The sequence below is a fragment of the Poeciliopsis prolifica genome, unplaced genomic scaffold (genome assembly GCF_027474105.1).
Source record: "Poeciliopsis prolifica strain line A6 unplaced genomic scaffold, Auburn_PproV2 SCAFFOLD030, whole genome shotgun sequence".
Classification (NCBI taxonomy): domain Eukaryota; kingdom Metazoa; phylum Chordata; class Actinopteri; order Cyprinodontiformes; family Poeciliidae; genus Poeciliopsis; species Poeciliopsis prolifica.
In genome coordinates, this window is record NW_026562405.1 from 357,493 (window position 1) to 383,542 (window position 26,050).

General features: G+C 36.1%; 1 protein-coding gene across 4 annotated transcripts in view; it reads right to left on the reverse strand.

Annotated features, from left to right (window-relative positions):
* Window positions 1-26,050, reverse strand: part of LOC129372756 (dedicator of cytokinesis protein 3-like) — a 139,587-nt gene that overhangs the window by 11,555 nt on the left and 101,982 nt on the right. For 2 of the 4 annotated variants that reach the window (XM_055050241.1, XM_055050242.1), the window contains exons 8-35: window positions 25,662-25,703; window positions 24,786-24,940; window positions 19,004-19,085; window positions 18,360-18,420; window positions 16,928-17,075; window positions 15,188-15,276; window positions 13,889-14,014; window positions 11,672-11,796; window positions 11,167-11,329; window positions 10,812-10,918; window positions 10,360-10,531; window positions 9,502-9,599; window positions 8,253-8,336; window positions 7,945-8,045; window positions 7,467-7,548; window positions 6,347-6,517; window positions 5,790-5,975; window positions 4,251-4,443; window positions 3,841-3,968; window positions 3,154-3,300; window positions 2,129-2,227; window positions 1,864-1,958; window positions 1,663-1,738; window positions 1,417-1,517; window positions 774-832; window positions 444-592; window positions 240-325; window positions 49-75 (exon numbers count right to left, since the gene is read on the reverse strand). In XM_055050241.1, coding sequence (XP_054906216.1) covers window positions 49-75; window positions 240-325; window positions 444-592; window positions 774-832; window positions 1,417-1,517; window positions 1,663-1,738; window positions 1,864-1,958; window positions 2,129-2,227; window positions 3,154-3,300; window positions 3,841-3,968; window positions 4,251-4,443; window positions 5,790-5,975; window positions 6,347-6,517; window positions 7,467-7,548; window positions 7,945-8,045; window positions 8,253-8,336; window positions 9,502-9,599; window positions 10,360-10,531; window positions 10,812-10,918; window positions 11,167-11,329; window positions 11,672-11,796; window positions 13,889-14,014; window positions 15,188-15,276; window positions 16,928-17,075; window positions 18,360-18,420; window positions 19,004-19,085; window positions 24,786-24,940; window positions 25,662-25,703 — 3,152 coding nt within the window. The remainder of the gene's footprint in view (window positions 1-48; window positions 76-239; window positions 326-443; window positions 593-773; window positions 833-1,416; window positions 1,518-1,662; window positions 1,739-1,863; window positions 1,959-2,128; window positions 2,228-3,153; window positions 3,301-3,840; window positions 3,969-4,250; window positions 4,444-5,789; window positions 5,976-6,346; window positions 6,518-7,466; window positions 7,549-7,944; window positions 8,046-8,252; window positions 8,337-9,501; window positions 9,600-10,359; window positions 10,532-10,811; window positions 10,919-11,166; window positions 11,330-11,671; window positions 11,797-13,888; window positions 14,015-15,187; window positions 15,277-16,927; window positions 17,076-18,359; window positions 18,421-19,003; window positions 19,086-24,785; window positions 24,941-25,661; window positions 25,704-26,050) is intronic. The other 2 variants (XM_055050244.1, XM_055050243.1) reach the window with 1 other exon arrangement.

Consider the following 26,050-nt stretch of genomic DNA (forward strand, 5'->3'; position numbering starts at 1 on the left):
AACTTTTAATATTAGCAGCATTGATCTCTGTGTATGTGATAAGGTTACCTGGGATAGGGCCCAAACAGCTGGGTTCTAGTCCCGCAGCAAAGAGCAAAGCAAACAGCAGAGAGGAGTGTTAGAGCAGAAGAACTGAGAGTTAATTTCTTTTATAACAGAAGGAGAGTAAGCGAGAACGGACAGGTTTAAAAACTTAGCCAGGTGGGAGTTAAAGCACAAACAAACTCTGTGTTCCTTACAGCAAACCGAACAGCTCTCTGTAGTTCTCGTCGCCCTTTCCCTCCGACACCAAACTGTCCAACTTGTCAATTAGTTCAGCTTCCACCTGAACAGTCAAAGAGAAATAAACTAACTCTCTGTGTGCAGCTTTATGTAAGAGCAGACCTGTACTGTTTCTTGGATATGACCATGGGAAATCTAAGTCTGCACAAGTGTCTGTGTACCTGTTTGAAGTTTCCATTTTTGCGCTGCTCCCAGTCCATCATGTCATGAAAGATCGGGATCATGATGTTCCTCACCTCCACCTGAGGGACCAGCGTCACTCCGAGGAACGGTCCGATCATCCCAGGAATGAAATGGATCTTATTCTCTCCTAAAATCAATAAATGTTTTGAAATCATCTTTAATCAGCGAACAATTTATTTTATCAAGTGCAATTTTAGTCAAAAAAACTATGAAAAACACACGTGACACACATGAGTTTGTAAAAGTTGCAGGGAAAAGATTATCGAAGTCCGTTTTAAAAAAAATCTGAAAAATACAATAAACCTCACCCAAGTTCTGCCACATGTTGAAAAGTTCATAGGTCATCATAACTCTCATGTCGCCATACCTGCAATAATAATACATATAAATAAACATTAAGAACAAACATTTTCCTGTGCAATTTGTTTTTGGACAGTTTACATTTTTACAAATGATGTGTAAAATATATTCAGCAACACGTTTAGTTCATGAAAGCTATAATTAAATCATATTGTCCAAAAGCTGATGAGATGGTGGTGGTTTGTCTTGGAGGTTTTTCATGTGATTAGATAAAAAGCAAAAAGGCAGAATGAAACTAGCAAGACCACTTGCAATACCCAGAACCTCCACCAGAGGGTAAAAGAAAAGTTCTGTAGTCAATGCTACAGCAGGTTGTTAAGAAATTTGCTAACTCAAAGGTGGAGGTATCATAATGTATATCAAAAATGATCTTGGTAGAAAATCACATACTTTTTCAAATAAAGTTACATAAATTTCTAATTATTACTAGATTGCTCTGGTTTAATTTATGTGACACAATATGTGTTACATAAAAACTATATACAAAATATATAAAAATATATACAACTGTTGTAACATTCCACATTGTGTTTTAATTGTGTCTCTTTTTTATTGGAACATAGTATGACAGTGTTTTGTGAGTCGTCTCACTTGTCTAAGATCTTCTTCCTCTTGGCAGGACTCAGGTTCTCCAGCTGTAAACTCGGCTGGTTGATGTAGAGAACGGCCAAACTGAAGTAGGAGTTCCACACCTGCTTATGCACACACATACAACCAATAAAGCACAGACTGTTCTTTAATGCTATCCTACTTTGAGTTTTGTGTAAATCTATTTAAATAAATGTTTCAGTATGGGACATAGAAGTTATACTTATAATAATATTTAAATGTCTGCACCTTGAAGTCAAAGTCTGTTTCAGCAAAGTTCTTGTGCAGAGCAGGAGCGAGTTGTTGAGCTGTGGTAAGGATGATGCTGCAGAAAGTGAACAAATATATGTTGTGTTAGTGGCTGCTTGGTTTAGTTTCAGGAACTGATATATATATATATTGATATTGATATATGTCTCCACTGCCCAGCAGACTATTTTTGTCTCTTACTTGCTGGTAAGCAGCCTCATGATGTTCCAGTCACGAGGAAAAATACTGAGCTTCATCAGATTTCTAAACACACACAAAATCTTCAACAAAAACTCCTGGAGGCGAAGAAAGGAGAAATGTCAAAGTTCCTCAAACAAAATCACTATTATTTTATCACTATAAAATTTGAAATATTTGACTTTCTTAACAGTTTGACTCGTCTTTGCTGCTGTTTGCATCAGATCTGTCATTACTAACATGACTGCAGGATGATTTTGTGTTGTACCTTGAGCTCGTCCTTGCTCTGAAAATTCTCCATCAAGTGTTGAAAGTGGATATCAGTCATCTGGCGGAGAAGCGAGAGGAGGCATGAAACGTACTCTCCCTGCCAAAAAGAAAGACCGGGACAGACATGTGAGCCAATCACATGGAAGCTGTTATCACCGTAGCAAAGAATCAATCAGAAATAACAATAAAAACAATTGTCAAAAGGTGTTGGATAATTGTAATTGTTCTTAATCAGGTAAACCTTGAAATTTATTTTTATTATTCCAGAATGAATGGAAACATTTGTTCAGTTTCCAGAAAATCAGTAAAGATGATTTATTAATTTTCTGAGTGTTGTTGTGGTTAATGCAACTGATAAATTGTTTGTTTTTTGTTATATTAGCTTTTGTCTTCATTGCTATGGATAATTTAAACATTTCTATTCCAAACACAGATTATTTTATTTAGTTTGAGATTGTAAAGAGGAGCAAAAGGAGAAGGGAACATGAAAGTTTCAGGCCAAGGAATGAAAATGAAAAATAATTGATAGATATATAATAGTCAAATTTCAACTTTATAAAGTTTTTATTTGTAAACCAGTTTTAAATACATTTTACATCCATTTCACCATTGTAAATCATTTTGTGAAATGTAAAAAGTTTAGGGGCATGAAAACTTTTGAAAGTCTGCAAAATAGCTACAGGATGTGAGGGAGAGCACAAGAAATATGTTCAAACTTTTAAAGCTAATGCCGCATGCAAGCATTCCCAACAAGGACAAGCAGTTTTTGTCTAATCAGAAAACTGATGGCATGGGAATAATGACTGGCTGGATTAGGATAGGGCAATATGAAAAACTATTTAAATCTTTATTCTCTGTTGATTTAAATTTCAATGCATCAAATATCAAAAGTAATCTAAATTATAGAACAGGAAAATAACTGATGTTTAATATTGCCCAGTCCTAACAGAGAGGCAGCATGGCGAGGGGCAGGTCAGGGAAGAGGGTGGTGAAGTAGTAGTAGTCATATTGTTAGTTACTAACAGTGATCTCCGCGGTGCACTGCGGACAGCGTTGACCCCTTACCGCCTCCTGCGATTGGCTCTTGCTCATGATGGACAGAAGTGTCTGCAGGAGGACGTCCAGCAGAGATTCCACCATCATCTCCACCTCTTCCTGCACCGACGTGTCCTAGAGGAAGAGACGAGGAGGGAACATGGAGTGAAGGGGACAGTTTGGAAAAAGGTTTAAAGAAAGTGGAATTGGGGCAGAACGAAGGAAAGGGGAAGGCAGAAAAGAAAAGCATGCAAGACAAACACAAAATAACAAAAAAGGATTTACTGCATTTTCCATTTTTGTAGATATCACAGAGAAGAAAAAATATCCAGATATTAATGAGCATCATCATCCCCATAACTCTATTAATATCAGTTGAGAAACAATGTATTTTGGAAATTGGTAGCAGAAAATACTAGAGCACATTTTCTAGAAATAACCTAAACAAAGTAAAAACCTTCATTGCTCCCTTCAGGAAGCTTGTCTGTCTTAGGTAATACTTTAGGTTTAGATCAATTTTCCAAATGAGCCTAATAAGTTCAGTACTATTTAAAATTTGTGTATGACTTCTCAGAAAATAATGTGGTATAAAATAATTTATCTTCAGACTTTAATGACATGAGAGACAGCTTTGATCTACGTTCTTCATTATATCCATGTGTATACATGGGTTACCAGTGAGCTGCTCTTGATAATGGAGAAAATGGAGCTGAGTATCCCTGAACAGATGAGAAGTTCTTTCTGTTGCCGCAGATGAAGATGGATGTGATGCAGGACGACTGGAAGCAGAATCCTTCGAGACTCTGGAGGCAAACACACAGCAGGTTAAACAAAGTAAAAACATGATGGACAAATAAATAGGTTCAGTTAAGAGACTGATTTCATATATTATTTGAAAACAATTCATTAAAAAATTTGTAAAAGCTAACCAGAATTTGATTGTTTCCAAGGGATCTTTTTAGTGAACAAAAACTGTTTTAGTTATTTTCATATTTCTTTGCTAAAACATTTACATCCCCTTCCTGTCATGGAGAAAAAGAAATCAAAAGAAAACTACAATTAGGCTGATAGCTGCAAGTTATTACCAGGGAAAGAAAAGAGTCTGCTGTCTACAGTTCGAGCGATGGACTGCAGCTTCACCACATCCATCGATTGCCCAATATGCACCGTTGATGGCATGCTGCCCAACGTCCCACGCACAAACTCTGCCACCTCCTGCACCGTGAACATCTGCAGCAGCTCATCAAAGATGGCAGGGAAGGAGTTTAAGAGTGCCGCCTAAAGAAGAAAAACAGGAAACATGGAACAAGTGAGGAAATTAGGAGGATATTCAGATGACAGCACAGGTGAGGGTCTGAAAGATGAAGATTTATGTTAGAAAGAGAACAAGGAGGTTAATGGTGTCAGTTTCAGTGAATGTAATGAGAGAAAGGTGCCCATGATTCTTTAAAACAACCAAAAGACAGCAGAATTGAAAAGCTGATTTTCAAAATGAATCTTTTCATCACAACTCATGTGTGTGAGTCCCAATCCGCAGCATAAGACTCGTCATATAAATGTGTTGGCTTTCAAGGGGGAATTAAATATATACAAGCCTAAAATAAATAATAAAAATTACCTTTATTTTTTTATTGATGTACTACATTTTACAAAAGAGCTATTCACCTATTTTAATGAGGAATGAAAAAAGAGTTAACTTACATAAGGCATCTCACAAAATAAAATAAGGAAAAAAAACTGTAAACCTGCAGGGCAAAAAGACAAAGATTTACCTGTATGGATAGAAAACAAAGACACATAAACTGAGGTAAGTGGTGACCCTCCAGCAGACACTGGCTTCTTCATGCAAATATCTAAAGCTGCTGATAGAAATTAGGATACTTCAGTTTCACATTTTTTTGGTTTCTGGGTTGCTAAAGTCAAAATTTAAGGTTGAGTAAACTGGATTTGATCATGATTCAGGAGATGAAAAGTTCACAAATCTGCTCATGCTACTTCAGTCCAAATATGGACAATAGACACGATTTTAGCCTTATTTGTGTATCTATATTGTCTGAATTGACACAAGTCTGATCACATCAGATAAAAAAGTTCAAGCTAAAGCTAACTTTGAATATACTTTATATGGATAACTATTAGCTCAGCTCTAAAACAGATGTTCTTGTTACTCTTGAAATCTTGACTCATTCTTCAGTATCTGTATATTTTAAATCTGAAAAACATAAATCTTTTGGTGATCTTTTAAACCAGAGATATCAGTAGGTCTCCATGTTTTTTGGAGAGCTTTCAGCATTTTTCTTTTACTGCCCTTTACTTATTTTTTCTTTTTTTATATATATTCACTGAGGATAATGTGACTTGGAGGGGAAGACAGGTTAGTTGTTGCTGTTAGAGGGAATGTATTAACCTAGGTGAGCATGGTGTAATGGGTTTTGTGTAACAGTGGGCGTGATTTGTCAGTGCAGAACAAACATGAATGTGTTAGAATGTGTGAAACCAAACACGGTGTATGTGTGGTGTATTTGTGCATTATTCGGCTCACAAACAGCTGAAGACATGAACAGGAACTCTGGGCTTCACACAACAAACTGGGAGTTGTTGCTTTCTTCTAAATGTCTACTTACTGACAGCGAAGGCGGCCGCAGAGCGTTGGAGCTCCAGGCCTGAGAGCAGCTAGATGGCCCACCAACAGGAACCTGCCCTGGGACAGGGGCCTGGATCTGACCCAGGGCAGAGACTAGAGCTAAGGGGCCTGCAGGCCCAACGCAGGGGCCTGGAGTCTGATTGGGGCCGGGGCAAGGCTGGGAGCCCTGTGGTGTGCGGGTAAGAAGGAGGTCCAGGGGAAAACATCGGGACCCAATGAAGGACAGTTAGGGGGATTGAAAAAGAAGGCGATGCGAATAAGCAGGGAAAGTAGAAAAAAGGTGTAAAAGGAGAAAAAGTTAAATTAAAACAACTAATGTAAAACAGCTTGGGTAGAAACTTTACAATAACACAAATCAAACTAAAGAAATATTTATGGCACTACATGTTATCGAAGCAAATTAAAGTCTTCTGCAAGGCATAATGAAATAAGCTGGATAAATGAGTGAAGCAGTGACATTAAGTTCATTTAAAAGAATGAAAGATTTGAAGTGAAAGCGCTGTGTTCAGTTTGTGCATTAAAACATGTCCCCCTCACCTGAGTGAATATGAGGGTCTCTGAGTTGCGGCTGTCCAAGCTGAGGACGAAGCGAATGGACTGAAAGAGTTCCTGGATGCTGGTTCGAAACTGTTCCTCCTCCATCCCGCAGGTGGCCCGGGAGTAAAGGATCCGAGACTGGATGATGAACTTGAACAGATACTCCAGAGCCTGATAAAAAGTTTTGTGTTTAGAACAGAAAAAATACTTGTGAGATACTTAAAAAAATGTAAATACACAGAAAGTAGCTTGAATAATATGCAAGAGAAGTTTGCTTTGAAAATAGAAATACATTAAGTAAACAGTTAACAGAATGATTCTCATAATAAAAACGTGGATTCAATCTAGTTTCTAGAAGAAGAAAATTGGATTTGAATGAGCTTCAATGCAAAAGAAATTCAGCAGACTGAATCTAGTTTTAATTTAACTTCAGCATGATGAGCTTGACCTTAATAATAAAGAAACATCACAAACGTGTATACACATAGTTTGTAAAATAATTTAAAGTACTGTAACAAACACAAGCTAAAAACAACTGAAGCACACAGAGACTTCAAAAAGATGAATTAAGAATTAGAAGCCAAAGCTGCAGAATATGTCAAAACTATTCTCAATAATTCATGTCATCCACTTCTACATGACAGTGTGGCTCATTTGAGATGGATGTTTGAGTCTGATGAATATTTCAAACTGCTGAGCAGCTTTGTTGAATAAAAATGCTACAGTCTGCAGTGCCTACAAAAATGGTCCATCTGTTTTAAAATAAATGTTTGCTATCCTTTGTCACCAATCAGAGCAAAGACACATAGACATAATATAATCCTAAAGAAAACAAAGCATTTATTTTCTTTATTTTTGGCTTGGTTTGGTTTAGGAAACGTATATTATTTACAGAAAAAAGTATTTTATTTACATAAATTGTACAAATCAATTGCAAGTAAAATGACAAGCTTGGTTGCAATGGAGCATGTAAACATATCTGACAACTTATAGAACTGCATTTAGTTTTCTTAGATCTAATTTACATAATGTAACATGTGAACTGCTTAATGTGTGTTTCTACGTTGAACAATCTGAGGTATCAGAACAATGTAACCTGTGAGTTTCCACTCCTTCTTACCCTCATTGCTTCCTGAATGTGGTCCTGTCTGACCACCTCAGCAGAGCGGTCCATGTACCACTTCAGACAGCGAATCAGCTCTCTGGAAAACAAACGATAATCACAGCACGTGTCTTTACAACAAAAACTACACGCACATTAGGTAGTGTAATTAATTTACCAAACTGGGTGTCCAAGTAATATCTCTCCATAAACACAACTCCACTTAATCAGAGGAAGTTGACTTTGACTATTAATTTTTATTTTCATCTGCTTGATTTAGTAGATCTTTATGACAAAGAAGAAACGCATACCGTAATTAAAAAAACTTACACTATTTTACAAACAAGTCAAACTTTCTCAGCTCAGTGAAATTTCATTTTCATCTCTTGCAGTGTCTCATTGTCATTTTTTTTTCAGATCGTCAATTTGAAGAATACACCAAGAATTAACCCTCAGTTGAAGGAACACAGTTGCAGCCGGAGGCAGGAAAACTCACTTGTAGGCCAGAGCTCCTGCAAAGTGTTTCTGAATATATGTGTCCATGACTGGCCTGAAGTGGTAGTATTTACTGTCCCTGAGCAAGTTAATGATAAAAACCTGGAAGAGAGAGAGATAAATCTATTAATAAAGCATTAATAATTATAAAGAATAAGCAGTTAGCGTTGCAAAAGGAAAAAGAAAAATGCACAGAAGATAAACAGTTTTACCAAATGTTTAAGCAAACTGTGATTTTATATAAACATAAAATATGAAGAGTCTTAACTCAAATTTAATTGCTTTATTTCCTTTAACAAACTATCTTACCAGTGACTGGAACACAAGGGGTCCATATTTGTCTGTGTTATCATCCAAGATGGAGAATAACGTGTCCAGAATATCCTGAAGAAACTGTAAAAAATACAAACAAATAGTAACTCATGTTTGTCTACAATCAAAAAGGCAGGTGCTTGGGTTCCCTGAAGAACGAAGTGATCAAGCACATGCTAATGGAAAAACAAAAAAATTATCTGTCTGCTTTAACATAAAACATAAGGGGGACAGATCTATGGAAGGACCTGGTGATTTCAAACTTCTCCCATTTCCAAAAAAAGTGTAGCTTTTCTAAACTATCAATGTTTTTTCTGGCCTTCAGTAGATCTGTGATTACATAACGTCTGATGATGGATGTCTACAACAAGTTCCTTTGAATTCACGGCAGATTTTTGGTCCGATACACAAGGTCAACTAAAACTTGTACAATCATCTTGAAGCATGATAAGTGGAAATCAAATGCATCTGAGCTCAACTTTGAGTGTCTACTTATACTTATGTATCTATCATGTTTCAATGTTTACAATAAAAAATATGCAAAACTCAGCTTCAGAATAACTTTAAAATGTAACAAAAAGAGAAAAAAGTGAATCAAGACTTACAATGAGCTTCAAACGTACAATAAAAAAACTAGTAAGTTGATAGTAGTATAGTCTACTGGGAGCTTTGTTTATCTACAGTGGGTTAAAATGTTGAGTTACTGTTGACTGCAGAGGTCACTTTACGAGTATTTGCAGAGAAACACTGACTGAACATGACAGCCAGATGGTTTTCAAAAAGCCAACCATCAATGCAACTTCAAAAGAATTACTTCAATCTTTCCGAAACTGTAGAAAAAATTAATAAATAAATAAAGTGCAGTCAAATTAAACTGTGTTGAAATGTGCTGCCAACATTTTCACACCTCAGATGATGTGAGCTGCCAAACAGTGGAAATCATTATCCTTTAACAACACGTCTGGGACAAGGGCAGCCTATTATCACCTGGGGGACATCACACTACAACAGGGGAAGCCGGTGAGCTCAACTCAAATAAAAGACAAAGTAAAGCTGTTAATCTATAGAGCTAAATGGTAAATACAAATCTTTTCTCCTTTGGACTGACATACAACAGAAATGATACTTAGTTGCAGTTTCTGGAACCACGGGCTTTAAGATCATAAGACCAGTATTTTGATGTACTGCGAATTATGGACACTAACAAAGCTTTCCTCCTCCCTTTTAATGTCACAATGAACCTCACCTTGACTATTTCTTCACCACTGACATGTCGCAGACGCCCAAGGATGTCCATGACCCGGTCAGGATGGGCCTTCCACTTAAGGAGAGCCAAGAGGTCCACTGAGAAAATAATAGAAAAATAATAAACACAATGATAACATGACCCAATGAAAAACTGATTATGACATGGTTAGACCAATAACTTTAGATAGAATTAGGAAAATACGACAACACAAAAAGTATTTTTGTTGGAAACAAATCTGCTTCACAAGAAAATATGTTTAGCAGTGAAGAGGTGTTTTGCCTTTACAAGAAGTTTGCAGTCCTTTGCCAACTATAGGAACCTTCCCCACATGCTTTGTCACCAAGCCCAGCTGATGATCTACTATTTTGTAAATTTGATTGCCGGGCCTTCACACCTCCCTCCCACACAAAGAGCTTTTCCAAACTTCCCACCAACAACACAACACCTTAATCCACACCCAACCACTGCCTGCTCTACAGAACAAAGATGATGATGAAAATAGGGTCTAGTTGACTTTTATCCTCTGGTCGGTGATACAGAACACTAATATCAAAAACTAGCCGTACAGAGACTGTTATTGCTGTTTGGTAATGAATGCAGCTAATATTTTGTTTTCAATTAGAAACATCAGCAGCAGCTCAGGATGCAATATTTGAGGCCTTAGTGCAATATTTCAGAACATATTGAGCAAAATTACGGTAAGCATTGACACTGTAGCCGTTTAGTAAGCCTAATATGAAAATATTCTGTTTCCCTGTAAAATTGAAATGTTTTTAATGTATTACATTTTTATTAATTGAAGGAAGATTTGATTGTCTGACAGTGAATTTAAAAGCTACTGGATTAAGTGGTTACCATTCTGAGTGAGCTTGGTGGAGGAAAGCTGCGTGGCGATCCAGAATGTCTCCTTGGCACTTCTCTGGAAGATGAGGCTGGATGGGATGTTGGGACAGCTGTTGAAGTCGTCCTTACAGCATGGAAGGCCAAGGTAGAGGGCGTGGTTACTGAAGGTTGTGTTCTCATCACACTAAATCCACAAAGAATTTAAAAAAATGATGAAAAGGTAGAGACATTTAAAAACAAGTGCTCTTGTCTTAATGCTGATTTAAATTTCTATTAATAAAATTAAAATAAATCTCATTCACTTTTTTAATCTAACGCCTGTTTTTTTGCCAAAGTTTTCACACTTTGAGCTGAAACTGGTTGGTATAGTGAATGCCTGGAAGTGCAAAATAACTACTATTTTCAGACAAAAGTCTATAATAGAAGACGATGAACAAACATATGATGCAGCGTTTTTCACTGACCTTGTAGACATAGAGCTCATGGCTCTCGTCAGATAAAGTAGTTCCATCCTCTCTCATAAGAGGGGTGAAGGCAAAGCCATAAAGTTTTTTCTCTCCTTTATCTTTTGCTGTCGAGTGAGAGAAAACAAGGAGAAAATAGAAATGTAAAAAGAGAGAAGCAATGAAAGTTTTACTGCTGTAACAGCCAGAGAGTGCAATAAAAATACTTATTAAGAGCTTTGGGAATTGTCCATTTATGTAGTTATGGTTACCTTTGATTTACCATTCATCACTAATATGTTTCATAATCTTATTTATGACAAGTTTGTCACTGCTAGCTCTGTTAGCCCACTAAAGGTAAGCATAATAGACCCACTTGAGCAATGTCTGAACTCAAAGCGGAGGTGGGACCCTCTGAAACGATCAATGGGAATCGGCAGTTTGATCACTTCACTCCAGCGAGGACTGTTGTTGTGGTAGAGGACGAAAGAACGATACTCTGGGATGTTGGGCTCCCCTGAACCCAGACTGATGCAGTCCTGCAGGGGGAGCCAGAGAGTTTGTGCAAACAGAAACAAACATGAAACCAGATGTTATAATTGTAGTTTTAAGCAGCTCATTTTTAGATGTGTGAGGTGTTGTTGATTGGGAACAATAAGTTAGATTAATGTTAAGTATTTAAACTATTTATTGGTTTAAGTAAAATCATTTGAAACATAAATCTGCCCAGGAAACAGATACATTTGAGGTTGACTGTATAAGTACTGATGCTTTTGCTTATGCAAAAGCATCAGTACTTTTGCTTTTGCTTATGCAAAAGCATCAGTTTGTCACTGCTGTCAAACTAAGCAGCATATATGTGTGTAGGATCACTTTCATACCTTCAGCACTTCCCCATCTGCGTAGATGACATACATGGTCACTTCAATGTTTTTCTGAACACTTTTCCCTCCCCTCTCAAAGTCTCCACGCTCCAGAGTCAAGTACAGATCATTACGGATGTCACCTGATTTTAGGAAAGGATGCAAAAACACAAAGCAGGACAAATTAAGAGCAACAATCATATTAAGATGCAATTACGGTCTGTAACTGTTTCAGTCTGTTCACATTTAAGTACTATAAAACATATTGTCACAGACAAAGAGCATAAAGGACACACATGTCCTCAAGCACAGACTAAATCTCAGACACATTTAAAGCTGAATATCTTTAACATGCAGAAGACAAATGACCTGTGTTGTCCAGTGTAGATTCATTCGTCATTTTAAGCTCATCCTTATAGAGGAGGTGTCACCTCTAATACATCAGGTTGGGCGTTAAATACTCACTCCATCTCTGCCGGAGGGGAGGAGTGCTTAATGTGTGTGAAAGAGGTGTGAAAGACCCTTTGGCATGTTGTGTGTTTTACAATGCAGCCCTGCTGTCTCTGCTTTAGAGGACAGGTTCAGGGTTATTGTTACTCCCTGTGCTTATTTGGGCAATTTTCAAAATTTAACACTGTAAGTTGGGGGCTAAAGGTTAAATTCTGATCAAAAAACAATAAAACAAAACAAAACCTAGTGCAGTTTAAATGCACCTGCACGGCTAAGATTGTTTGTTGATATATTTTAATATTAAAATCAGCATATGGCAATTATCTCCAAATTAACAGGTTGGAGTGAAAATATGTGTTCCAGGAACTGACAAGATGAGGGACACGATGGCATGTGACAGGATGCCACTTGTGTTAGCAAAATGTTTGTCCTGTTGGACAGAAGATTTGACTGTACAGTAAATTAGAAACCCATATAGCTGATGGAGGATATTAATACATTAGTGAGAACCTTGAGGAACAGAGACTTTACTGGAAAGTTACTTGATACATTCATAAGAAATCCACTGACGTCAAACATATTTACATGACCTGTCATAGTTACGCATCGATCTTATATTTCTTTCATGCTGTAGGAGCGTTCATGGATTTATGTTCTCTGTCTCACTGTTAACATGATCAATGTTAAAATGGAACAAAGACAGGGCAGTACTTGTTGATAAAGAACATGGCTTAATCTGTGAAATAGCGCAAACATTGTTGATGTTAACGTTTTGTCACAAAAAGAAAGCTGTAAAAGCTGAACTCAAAATGTAAAATGAGCAGGTCAAGTCTTAGAATAAATGAACCAAGTTATTAAAAAAATAATGCAGTCTTTTGTGAGACTTGAGCGCCACTAAATGTTATAGATTGCTTTAGGTTTTTACTGAGGATTATGTTTGGGCCTCTGCACAAAGCTATTTGTAGATACCAACTATATGCAGATATAAAAGCAAAATACAGAGGCACATTTATTTCTAAAATAATGTGCGGGCAAATGCGGTGTGGGGAAATGACATTTATCTAAATTGGGAGTTTGTCTACAAATTTAGGGGAAAGTCAGCCCCATTTAAGATGTGTTTATATATGTTTTAACCAGAGCAAATTGAAATTTTGAAGAGAGCTTTTGCATCTCTCAGATAGCATGAAAAAATATTTTCTGTTGAAAGCTTTGGGTAATTTTGATGCAGGGGAAGCTTTACAAACCAATCTTTTTGAAACTTGATGTCAAAGAGATTTATCTAGTCAGAAGTTTTGTAGGAAAGGCTTGTGAGATGCATCTGCTATGGCTAGAATGACAAAATCAGCAACCTGGTGCAAGAAGTGAAGCAAATTTCTCAGATCTGTTGACCTTGACAGGCATTATTGATCCCATGTGTATTTAGTACCTTCTACTTCAAGAATCTAGTGCCAAAACAAAGCAAATGTTGTTAACTGTATTTACACTGTCAAATCATTCCAAATTCATGCAGTGATGGTGCTGGGACAAACTGATGCTATTGTAAACTCTGAAAAAGACATCAAAAGTAAGTGGGCCCCATATGTCCCCATAATTAATATCCAGTTCATTTTTTAAAGCATTTTTTAAAATTAAAATACCCTTTCCAGAAGTCAAATTCGGAATACTTCACTTCTAATATTTCCCTGATGTTGATTATTCTGCTGCGTTCAGACAGAACCTAAAAATAAAACAAACAGTGTGGGTGGACACGTGTTACCGGAGCACATTGTGCAGGATGTGACTCACCTGGCATGATGACATCTGGGAATCCCAGTTTCCGAGTGATGGCTACCCCCCTGCTAAAAATGAGAGGGTTTTCTCTGCGGACCTGCTCCATGTCACCTCTGAGCAGCTGCAGGGAGATGATCAGTCCTGCAGGATTTCATGGGGAGAAGACTTGAGAATGAGTCACTTCACAGAACAATAAGAGAGCAGAACAAAAGCAGATATAAAAGATAAAAGAACAAAAGGCATATGTAAGGAAAAAGAAAAATTTTGACCAAGTAATTTCTAAAATGCAGCAAAAATAGCTGCATTTCAGCTCTTAAAAAGACAAGTGCAAACGTGAATTAGATACATGGGTAATTCCTTAATTGCTTTCATACAGTTGGTATTAATTCTTACATCTGAGAAGAACTCTACCAATTTAATTGAGGCAGTTTCAAATGACATTTCAGATCAAGACAAGCACAAAGTTCAGTTAAAATGTGTGATGCTTTGTGGCCACAGGAGCTCAGGGTGTAACTCCAGGTCAAGCTGAGTCTCCTACAGAGAAACCAATTAAGATGATTTTCCAGCCAATGTCAAAGAGATGACATCTATGAATCAGTCAGATAATGTTAAGGAGTTTCTCCTGGGAGGCTTGCATATTTTTTTCTTACTTTCTTGCTTCTAGAAAGTTAGAAAAAAAATATCCTCTTGCCAGCCAGCAGTGTCCTTATGGGCCAATTGTCCAACAGAAAAGTGGAAGCAAGGGTTAATTTAGTTAATTAAAGTTCATTATTTACTTGCCATTTAGCCTGCTTATTGTTTTACATTGGGAATTCATATTTTCACAAATTCATAAGAGCTGATATAACAAGAATATGCAAGAAAGATGAAAAAATACAATTGTGATCCATAGGAGATGCAAAACAGTTTTAAAACGTAAATTATGTATTTTAGGTGTGAACAAATTTCCTACAAACGCCTACAGTGTCAATGCTACTTCAGCTGATAAAATAGTGAATTTGCTTCTTTTTTGTTATGTTTCTGTCAATTAATGTTAAAAACTGGAATTTGTAATATTCAAGTTATTCTATTTTTCTTTTATTTCATGTAAAGATGAAATCAAAAATAATAAAAGCGCAATGCAGTGTGCCCAAACTTATTGGTGGTTCAGTATTCAAACATTTTCCTTGATTGCACCTCCAAGAGTGGAGATCAGGAAGACTATTGATGTTCGTTTCTGCAGTTTGCAGTACAGTCAAGACGGTTTCCACTGTGGCTATTTATGCACATTAAAATATATTTGTTGTTTGAACTACTAAAATAGCTTGTCCCTACCATAGTTGGTGCTGGGCGCTGTGTATTTGGTGCTTGACTTCCGGATGATGTTTTCATGGATCTGGTACCATTCGTTCTCATTGTTACACCTGGAGGTCAAAAAAAAGTTTGTTATACTAAAGTGTAAAAACTATTAAAACAAAACAGTTTCACAATAAGTACGTGTTTACTGTGCATCTTAAACATAATCTTATTGTCTAGTCACACGGAGAGGATGCATTGTATATATTTTCGGACATGTGCACACATGTAAGCAACACAAACAGCGACATGATGTTATGAGAAGCACTTTACGCCTCCTGTAAGCAGTTCTTCAGATGCTTTAGTGAACAGGTATTCCTCTGCTGTAGGCCATAAATACTTGTGCATGAAATAACAGTTAATTGCATTGGGGAATCAAAGGTAGAGGAATCATATTTTTTGTTTGTCTTTTTCCATAATAAGAAATAAGGCTGAAAATGGAGAAAAAAACTAAAGTGAAACATTAAAAAAAGATTAAAGAGGCAATAAATCTGATACAAACACAACATTAAAGCTCAATGTGTTTCTAGCACTTAGTGTTCTCCCTCTTGTTTGGTTTATCTTTAACCTCAAAGGCTGAAACATTCAGTGTTTGGCAACAGAATCTGTAAAACTGTAAAAGCACACCATAGTAAAACAGTCAATCAAATTTTATTTGTATAGCACATTTCAGCAGCAAGGCATTTCAAAGTGCTTTACATCATAAACACAAAAACACAAAGTTTTTTTGTGTTTTTACATATTACATATTACGTTTCAAATACAATTCTAAACAGGTGTGTTTTTAATTGAGATTTAAAGGCAGTCAGGGTTTCTGCTGTTTTACAGTTTTCTGGAAGATTGTTCCAAATTTTTGGTGCATAGACGCTGAAAGCTGTTTCTCCTCTCTTGGTTCTGGTTCTGGAGATGCAAAGCAGATCAGAACCAGAAGACCTGAGAGTCTGGAAGGTTGATACAACAACAGCAGATCTTTGATGTATTGTGGTGCTAAACCATTCAGTGATTTGTAAACTGACAACAGTATTTTAAAATCTATTCTTTGAGCTACAGGGAGCACAAAACTGGTGTTATGTGCTCTATCTTCCTGGCTTCTGTAATTAAATCAGTTTATTTAAGCAAACAGGCAGGATGCAACAGATTGTTGACACATCACAGTCAGTACTTGTAAAGAACGGCTGACATTTTTGCAATGTCACTGTTGTCACACACTCATGACTGGTGCCTTTGTAGAATCAGATAATTTACATTTTCGTGACTTTTTTGTAACTTTTCTGTGTGTTATAGCTTCTGCCAAGGGAAGCAAATGAGCAAACATTCCTATAAGAACAGCTCAAGTTTACTTTGGGTTTGTCATTGTAAGTATTGTTAGACATGAACCAAGAAAGGCAGTCTGATGAAATAGGATGAAAAGGTGCATAAAATATTCACGCAGTTAAATTAAAGCAACTCTTATTTATTTTTAATGTGTCCTCCTGACAGATTTAAATAAAACACCTAAAGATGAAAAAAGTAATACAAGAATTAAATATTGTGTAAGTTCTTGTATCACAAAACACTGGTTATTTGACTGATTTATGCACATTCCAGATCTGCTCCACACTCAACACATTTAGATTAATGCTTTGACTCAGTTCGATGGTGCAAATTTATCTTAATCAGATCTTCAATCATTAAAGTGATACTTTGAAACTAGTCATCTATGTGAGAGCAGCCACTCACGTGTAAACTTTAAGAACAAAGTCTTTCTCCTCTTTGAGTTCTGAGATGATCTGCAGCACGTCGCTCATGGCCAGAACAGCGCAGCCGTACGGTCTGCGATATTGAACATGTGGCGGCCCTTTCTTACTGTCGTTCAGCAGCATGCGACCTGTGAAAAGGATTAAACTGTGTAAAGTTTTGCTGAACTGCATGGAAGAAAAAATTGTGATCAAGTTAGATTTAAATGTCCATAAATAATTACCAACATATTTAAAAATCCAAAAGTAAATTTTGATCAATAGTTTATATATTTTCCATGTAACTGATATTTAACTCTACACTGTGATGTACTTTACAAGGTCTTCTGAGATACACAAAGGGACTTTATACTGTATTTGCTCTTTTTACAGATTAATTAATTTATTTTTTTCATTTTAGACTTCTTTGTAAAATGTCATTTTTTCAGGTCATCAAATACATTTTTACAACACACAAAAAAATAACCTGGGTAAATACAATAAGCAGTTTTCTCAAAAGAAAAAAAAATCAACCTAACCTTGTAGGAAAAAGTAATAAATGGTTGTTCTTTACTTGGCAGCAAAAACTGCCACCAGGGGTTTGTGATAACTGGCAATGAGTTTTTTTCAATTATTGCAGAGGATTTTTGGCTCACTCTTCTTTGCTGAATTAGTTTCATTTATATTGGAGGAACTTTTTGTTTTCTTTTAAGCATTTAGAAGTGGACTTATTGTGGTGCTTTAGAACATTGTCGGACGTTTTAGAACGTTTTTTTTCCTTTGGTAAAAGAACGGAATTAATGTTCCAATGTTCCAGAGAGTTCCACTTCAGTGCCTTCACCCAACACAATATTTTAACTACACATCATAGGGATTATGAAGAGGTTTCATGACAAATATGAGATGGGTTTTTTGTGCATCTTTTGGCTTGCAATGGTTTTGGCCTTGGTGCTCTGAGATGGATGATGCCAAGTCTCTATCTTAGTGCTGAATCATAAACACCGGTCTTACCTGATGCAAGCGAAGCCATCAGCACTTTAGATATTGTTCAGGGTTCTTTTCTGATCTCTTGGGTGAGTTGTTCATGTTTAAAATAGTTTTGGTTGGTTGACCGCTCCATGGACGATTCACCGATCCATGTTCTCAATATTTCTTATTGTAGTTTACTGGAGCCTCAAAATCTATGAAATGGATCTGTAGTCCTTCCCAGACAGATGGATGTCAATGACTTTGTCATCGATTCTCAATAGCTTTACTGATTGAAAGAAGTAATCATTTGAAAACTGAGTTTGTATTTATTTCATTTGTTTTTGCCTGTCAGTTGTTTGATGATCTGAAAAATTTACTTGTAAAATAAAATAACTAAAATAGAAGAAATGTCAACTCACAGATATGTTTTCACTGCAATGTAAGAGTCTTAGTAAGATTGGTCAGACCTGTCCGAATAACTTGTGAGACGATGTAGAGTTCTCTCTTCATGTCTTTGTTGCTCAAATCCTGCAGTCCAAAACAGCAAACAATAAAACAAAACAGTCACTGTCAAAAAAATACTAATTAGTCTAAAACAATTGAACATATGACTCCTCTTGTACTGAGCAGGATTATTAGTAATCAGCATAGAACAGAAACTAATGAAAAAGGAGACCTTTGATTGACCCTAAGCTTTACTTTGTATTTGAGTTTCTTATTTGAGTGTCTTATTGCTTTACATTTCTGCTCAAACCAACAAAATTACACAGATTGACTGAAATTAATTAGCAGGTAAACAGTCAAAATACACAGCAAAAATTGTTCCAGCAGTTTAATAGTTTTGTAATATTCAGTGCTAATTAAATCCTCTAACACTGACTAAATCCATGTTACAGTTTTTATTTATAAATTTATACTATAACAGAAAAAAAAACATTTATTTTATCTTGTTTTTCCCTTTCCTTTTTTTTCAAATAAGTCTCTAGGCTGATGCTGCCATGCATCAACAGGGGTCAATAAAACCTTACTTTAATTATGCGCGGCTAGTTTCTCAGATTTTGCCTTTGAAATGGCAACAAAATAAATGTTTACGCATGTTTGTCCTGGTTACCGTGAACAGTGCACACAGCTTGTCCACCTTCTCTGGATTCTTTGGTCCTCCGTTCTTGTTTAATCTCACCATGAACTTCTCGCTGAAAAACACAATCAAAGGTTTTAGCTTCAATGTTTCTGAGTCTCTGGTTTTCAGACACCTGCAGGGATGTTGCTGCATGTCTGATCTCAGTCCTGAAGGAGAGGAAACCAAAGGTGTGAGGGAAAAACAGTTCATTCTGAAGCCTGGTCAATATCACATTCATCATTTTTTCAATTAGATGTAAATCATATCAGCAAAATATTATCTGCTTTCATTAATTCATTTACATGTTTATTTATTTTCATTTAAACCGTTTCAATTTTATTTATTAAAAGTATGTAACTTAGTGTGTAACTTAGCACAGTCTGACAACTAAATTTAGCAAAAGTGGAAATGCACATTATGGATATTTTACTTTTCAGTTCACTCTTTGAGAGATTAGTGCTCCCATGACAGGTTACCTGAAGGCAGAGCAGAGGGAGCTTAAGGGGACATACTGAAGCATCACCACTGAACAGAGGAAATTTTGTCATAGCTTAATAAATATTAAACAAGAATGCTTTTTTATGGCTCTTATTCATAATCCCAGATGAAAACAGAAAGAAGAGTGCAAGGTCAATCGGGCAGCAGAGCAGAAACAGATACACTTTTTTAATGTGAGCTCCTTCAGCTGGATTTGTTTTGGTTTCTGTAGTGTGGTCACCTTTTCTGGAAATGTCTAGACAATACGTCTGTTAGTTATCTACTAAAGTTTTCATACTCACAGAACTTTTCCAAATTTAGCCATTTTTCCAATACAAACTTGAATGCCTTTCAGTGAGATTTTATATGCTAGACTAATACCAACTAGTTAGAAATATGAAGGTAATTTTTAAATGGTTAAGAAAACAAAAATATAAGTGTGGCATGCATTTGTACAGTACCTTCCTAAACCAGTATTTTCCAGAATCATGTTATGTTGTAATTATATAAATGATATAAAGCCTTTTTGAGGAATGTCTCTACCAGCTTTGCACACTAATAGTCAGAAAGTTTTTTGCCCATTTGGTTTTGTAAATCAGCTTTTATATTTATTATACAGGCAGACTTTGGTGAAATGGAAGATGCAGTCGCCATACTGCTTATAAACTTTACTTGTTTAAACTTCAGTTACTTTATGGGAAGGAGAAAAAAAATAAAATGAATGCAATAAGAACTATACTAAACTCACATTAATGTCAGAGACAGTTTTGATCTAACTTCACATTTATTGGTAGATCACAAAAAGTCTTTTGTATTAGCATTTGGGTCTCTGAGCTCAGGAAATAGGTCAACACAAATGTTGTCTTTGTTTGGCAGAAGGAAGGTCCATAATCAAGCTATAATCTTTATAAACAAAACCAAACGCTCTGCCTGAGCAGAGCTCACTCCAACTGAGAAGTAAATACACACAAATCTTAAATAAATAAGAGACAAAGCTGGCCATTCATACGGAAGAAAATTACAATCTGACAGTGAACTACTCTGGCTTGCAAAAATATACATACGCCTTTTTCACATTTAGTTAAGTTACAACCATAAACTTTAAACATTTGCTTAATGGGAAGTTAAGTGATGCACCAACACGTAGTAGAACATAATTGAAGTAACATAATGCAAGTAATTGTCCTTCACATAATGTGAAGGACATAAAAAAAAATCCTGTTTTTTTTCATATTTTGTAAGTAAAAAAAAAAAAAGAAGTTTGAGTTAAAATTTGTATTTAGTCTCTTTTACGCTTATTAGAACAACAACAAAAAATCAGTGCAACCACATGCCTTCAAAATGTACCTAATTATAAGAGTCTACCTTTATGGTTTGTTAGAAAACAATAGCAAACAAACAGCATAATGAAGTCAAAGAAACACAGCAGACAGTAGGTTGTAAAATAAGCCATCTGAAATTGGAAATAGTACAGTAGATTATCCTTAGCTAAACTTCCCTATGAACACAATATTCCCAGCCTACTAAAAATAACATCTGAATGCTGTGAAGTAATCTTCATGTACTCTTTTTTACAAACATACTATTATAAACAAGCTACTCTCAGCTTACTGTTAATGTTGAAATTCAAAGTTTCCTGCAAAGGCCAACAAACCCCCTCAACACACGCTATGTTGCCGCCTTTAAACGGAAACAATTTATTCCAATCCCCCAGTGATATTGCAGCCCAAACAAATACAACAAAAGAAAATAAATATGTTTTTGTTCATAAATAGTAGGAGAGTGTGACTGCTGTGTGTGTGTGTTGGTAAGTGGGAATTCGGAGGTGATAAGGCGTGAAGAAAGACTGAGATACAGTCAATCTTTGCTCCTGTGTTGTTGGTGGATTTTTATTGATTCAGGAAGTGACTGTGATAAGGATGCTGCAGATGATATTCAGCCAAAATAAGTAACAGCCAGACAAGATGCTGCTAAATACATGTTTAAAGTTATTTGTTTCTGGCACTCTCTTCAACATGTTTTGTTCTGCATAGTGCAAGGAAATCAGCGACAGACACGCATACATAGAAAAACGGAGATGAGCTGAACATAAAAATGCAACAAAACAAGGTGCATTCAGAACAATTCCTGATTGAATCTAATGTATGCAAGCACAGAAGAAATCAAGTGTGAATATACAGACACTCACTCAAATGTACAAAGTAAAGCACGCAACAGTATGCATGGATGCACCAAATCAGATGAATTCTCACTGTGCTCAGTCACCACTCACACACGCATGCACACACACACACCCACAAACACACACAATACACAATATACAGAGATGCACAAACAGAACTAAATATGCCATGTCTGCAGAGGAACCTCGTGACAAAAACACTTATGCTGTATTTATCAAGAAAATCTATAAATAAAATCTAAAATTTGTGGCATGCATTTATATTCAGGTGCCCTCTGTAAATATGTAGAATCTCATTCTACATCATGTTTTTGGGAAATATTTAAATTCCATAAAACTTAATTCAAAAAAAGACTGTTTAAATTAAAATCTAACATTTTTGAGCTCCTGTTATTATGAGGAAACCCAGTCACACTGACCAAAATAAATGCACTGATCTGACAGCTTTCCATTCAAAAAATGAAACTGCATGAATCTATACTGTTATACAGGGACACTACAGAAAGTGAAAAAGAGAAAGGAATGGTGATTACAGGTTTAGTTGCACAAATACTTTTATAGGTTGAACTGCTTTGAAGGGAAAAAGTCCTTGTGGAAATGTTGAGTTTGATGGCTTTAGGATGTTTTGGAGAGAAAGACAGACATGAACCCCCCATCTGAGCACCTCAGAGGATCAGGTCCTGCTATTAGTGTCCTGTATGCTGAATTATGACAGAGACAGAAAATAGGCCCTCAAGGTCAAAAATATCTGTGGGCTCAGCTGTGCATTTGTTATGAGAGGGCAGAACCGCTTAGCTGGTTTGCAGTAACGAGCGAAATTAAAGAAGCAAAAAGAAGATAAAATGACAGAGCGTTTCTTGTGCCCCTATTTATTACATTAATGGACTGTTATCCTCCTCTCTGCAGGAGAACAAACAAACACACACACACACACGCACACACACACACACACACACACACACACACACACACACACACACACACCCACACACACACACACGCAGTCACACCATCACAGCTGACCCACATCAGCCTCTATACTGACGTTAACTATTATTCTTCTGTTAGCATTGTGTTTTCTCTAAGAATGTATAATTGATGGGCATTCATTAGGAAGGGAGGAGAGAGGTGGGGGATCATATATTATTAACAACAAGTTTTGTGTGGCCACTTGCTATTACTTGTTCTACTTTATTAAGGAGATAGGAGACGGGGAGGGGTGCATAATGGGAAAGAGCACTAAAGTGCAAAGTGGTAGAAAAGGACAATATTCTGTGAATGCAGGGAACAATGGAGGTAATGATTATAACACCTAGTGTTGTAAAAAGTTTTTGCTTCCAGATTTATTCTGTTATTGCTTTTTGTCTCCATAATTTTAACATTCAAGATAAAAAGTACTATGCAAAAATAACAATATAATAAATAATGTATCAGGGAGAATGCTATCCAAACAAACCTTGCCCTATGAGAATAAGTAATTGTCCCATAAATCTAACAACTAGTTGACACAATTTTAATTTCACCAGAGTTTTAACCCAGTGACAGTGGAGGGCCTGTTTCAGGTCATGTGGATTTAAGTCTGGACTTTGACTTGATGACTCCAAAACCTTCATTTTGTTTGCTTGTGGGCCACCGAGAGATGTGAAGTGTTTTCTCTGTTGTGCATTTGATTATTGTCCTGCTGCATAGCCTTAAGTATGCTGGAGCATAAGGTTACAAAGTAATTGCCAGGCATTCTCCTTTGGGATTTTTTGGTAAAGAGAGAAAGCCATGGTTCCATCAATTACACGTTTTTCAAGACTTACAGCAGAAAAGCAGCAGACCATCACACTATCACCATTGTCATGTCACACTGTATAAAACTACCTTTTGTCTTGTCAATGTACAGAATATTTTACTAAATAAAATTTTACTAAATAATATTTGGAAAATAGAATAAAAGGCAGGTTCTTGTGTTGTTCTTGTTTCTTCTTACTGAATCATTAACAATGACTTTCACTGAATCAAGTGAGACCTGCAGTAGTTTAGACATGTTCTGGGTTTCTTTGAAAGCTCCTGGATGAATTGTTGATGTGCTTTTGGAGTTTGGGAAAGTTCAGCACGTTTCCATGTTTTCTTCTTTTGTGGATAATGGCTGTCAGTGTGGTTTTCTGGATTAAATTATTTCATTTGAGACGTCCTGTCTTTGTGAACATGACTGATTTCAAGGCTTCTTCATCTTTTACAAATTTTGGCTTGGGCAATCTTCTTTCTTCTTCAGCTTCTGTCAGCAGTTCTTCCTTTGAATCATTGCAACTGTAGTGTGAGTAGTCATGAGAAATCTTAGTTATGGATTTAAAGGCTGTAGAAATGTTCTCTTTTCAATTACAATGAAGTATTATCGGCAATTTCATCATGCTTTATCACCCACATCCATGATTTGTCACTTTATGATTTGACTGTCGAACAGTTAGCTCCATTTTATAATCGCCTCACAAAAGTTTGCAATATCAATAGACATTACAACTTCCTGTAAAAATTTCATCATCTTATCATCACTGAGCTGAATGGTTTTAACCAAGTTTCCCACAAATCGCATTCATGCATGCAATACCAGCAATAACTCTGTAAAGGAAATGGAGCTTGGTTAAAGTTAAATCAGTGAAACAATTTCATGCATGAACAACCGTTCAGATTTCCTCACGGAGAACTGATGGATGTGTCCTTCCCTGAGAAACTCAACTAATTTGAAACTTTATTAAAAATAATCAACATGTTTTTTTGCAGTCAGTTCCCATTTCAAAATCAGATCAATCTGATCTATTCCAGTCACAAACGACACTTAATGCCATTGTCTGATAAATGCATTACTATAATACAGCCATATGTTCATAAGAGAAATGTTCATTGTATCTCAAATATTGTCTTTGTTTTTTACATTTAAAAAATGATTAAAATTCAAAAGTGAAAGTCTGACTTACTTAGATAATCAATCATTTGAATGGCATGTGTTTTTAGACTTCTGTATTTAAACACAACCAAGACATGGGGGTCATTTTGAGTGATCTTTCATTTACTAATCAACAAACAACTACAAAACAAAATAAAACTTAAATAATTAAAATGTATTCATACCTGATGGTCTTTCCCTCCCTCAGATCATAGAGAGAGAAAAATATGTCTGTGTCCTCTCCTATGCTGTTGTAGGTGAAGCTCTTCAGATTGACCAGTAGGTGGTGTGGTACCGGAACCCTGCATGGTTCTCCGTGTCTCTGCCGGCTATTCTCGCCCTGAAAAAAAATAAAACATTGACAATTTGTTTTATTATGTCAAGATCAATTTCATATTTTGGGGCTCCGTCTGGTGCTTATCTAAGTAAAGTTTTAAACTATTGTATCTGTTTCTTAAAACTTGAATCTGTTTTTGAAATAATTTTATCATTTATGACATAGCTTTATTAATCTATTGATCTGCATCAAGATTAGATTGTCTGATGTTAATCTTAACTTCCGTGACCACATTTAATGTAACATTTTACAACTAAAGTTGACAGTGGGGTAACTCATCGCTGTAGAGCTTCTAAGCTTTTGGGATTTTATACACAAACAAAACTTTGGGATCAGAATCATCACCCATAAAGGACAAGTTGGACTGCAGTATTTGGTAAATAATGCATTTATGTTCTGAATAGCCACTTTATGGCCTACTAAATGGAGTTTAGTATGGAGTTTATTTAGTAATATCTGATTTTTATGAGAGTGTGAAAATTGAAAAGCTCATGCATGAGAAAAGGTTTTAGAATACTTAAAATGTCCTTTGCAACTGATTATATAATCTGAATATTTACCCAATAGTGTAACTGTTGGGTAAATATGACGTGATGATGTGAAGCCTCAGTTTTACCTTAAAACTTCATGTGTACTAAACAAAATATTTAGTTTTTGTTTAATCTGAAGTATTGCCAGACATGCAAGATTTCATACTTCATACAGACAGTAATGGAAACATTACCTGTGTGGTGCTCTGCTGGACGCTGTGTCTGCTGGACAGATGCTGTAAAAGACACAGAAAACATCAGGTTTATTCTACTTGTGTAGTTTAATCTTCTGCTATATCACACACACACTTTTATGATTTTCATTTTATTTTATTTGAACATGGTTCTTTTTCTGAATCCATTCTCCTCTCACTTTCTCTTCTTCACATTTTTCTTCTCTGCTTATTTTCTCCTCATCTCTTTGACTTGCTGCTTTTTGTGATCTCTGCTCCTTCCAACCTAAGTTCCCTTTTTTCCCTCTGCTCTACAGACGCTCCCTCAGATGATGAAAATATTTTAATACCTCAGAGACTCATTACTCCAACTTGTCTCCTTAATTTGTCAAGTGGTTTTTTTTGAGTAG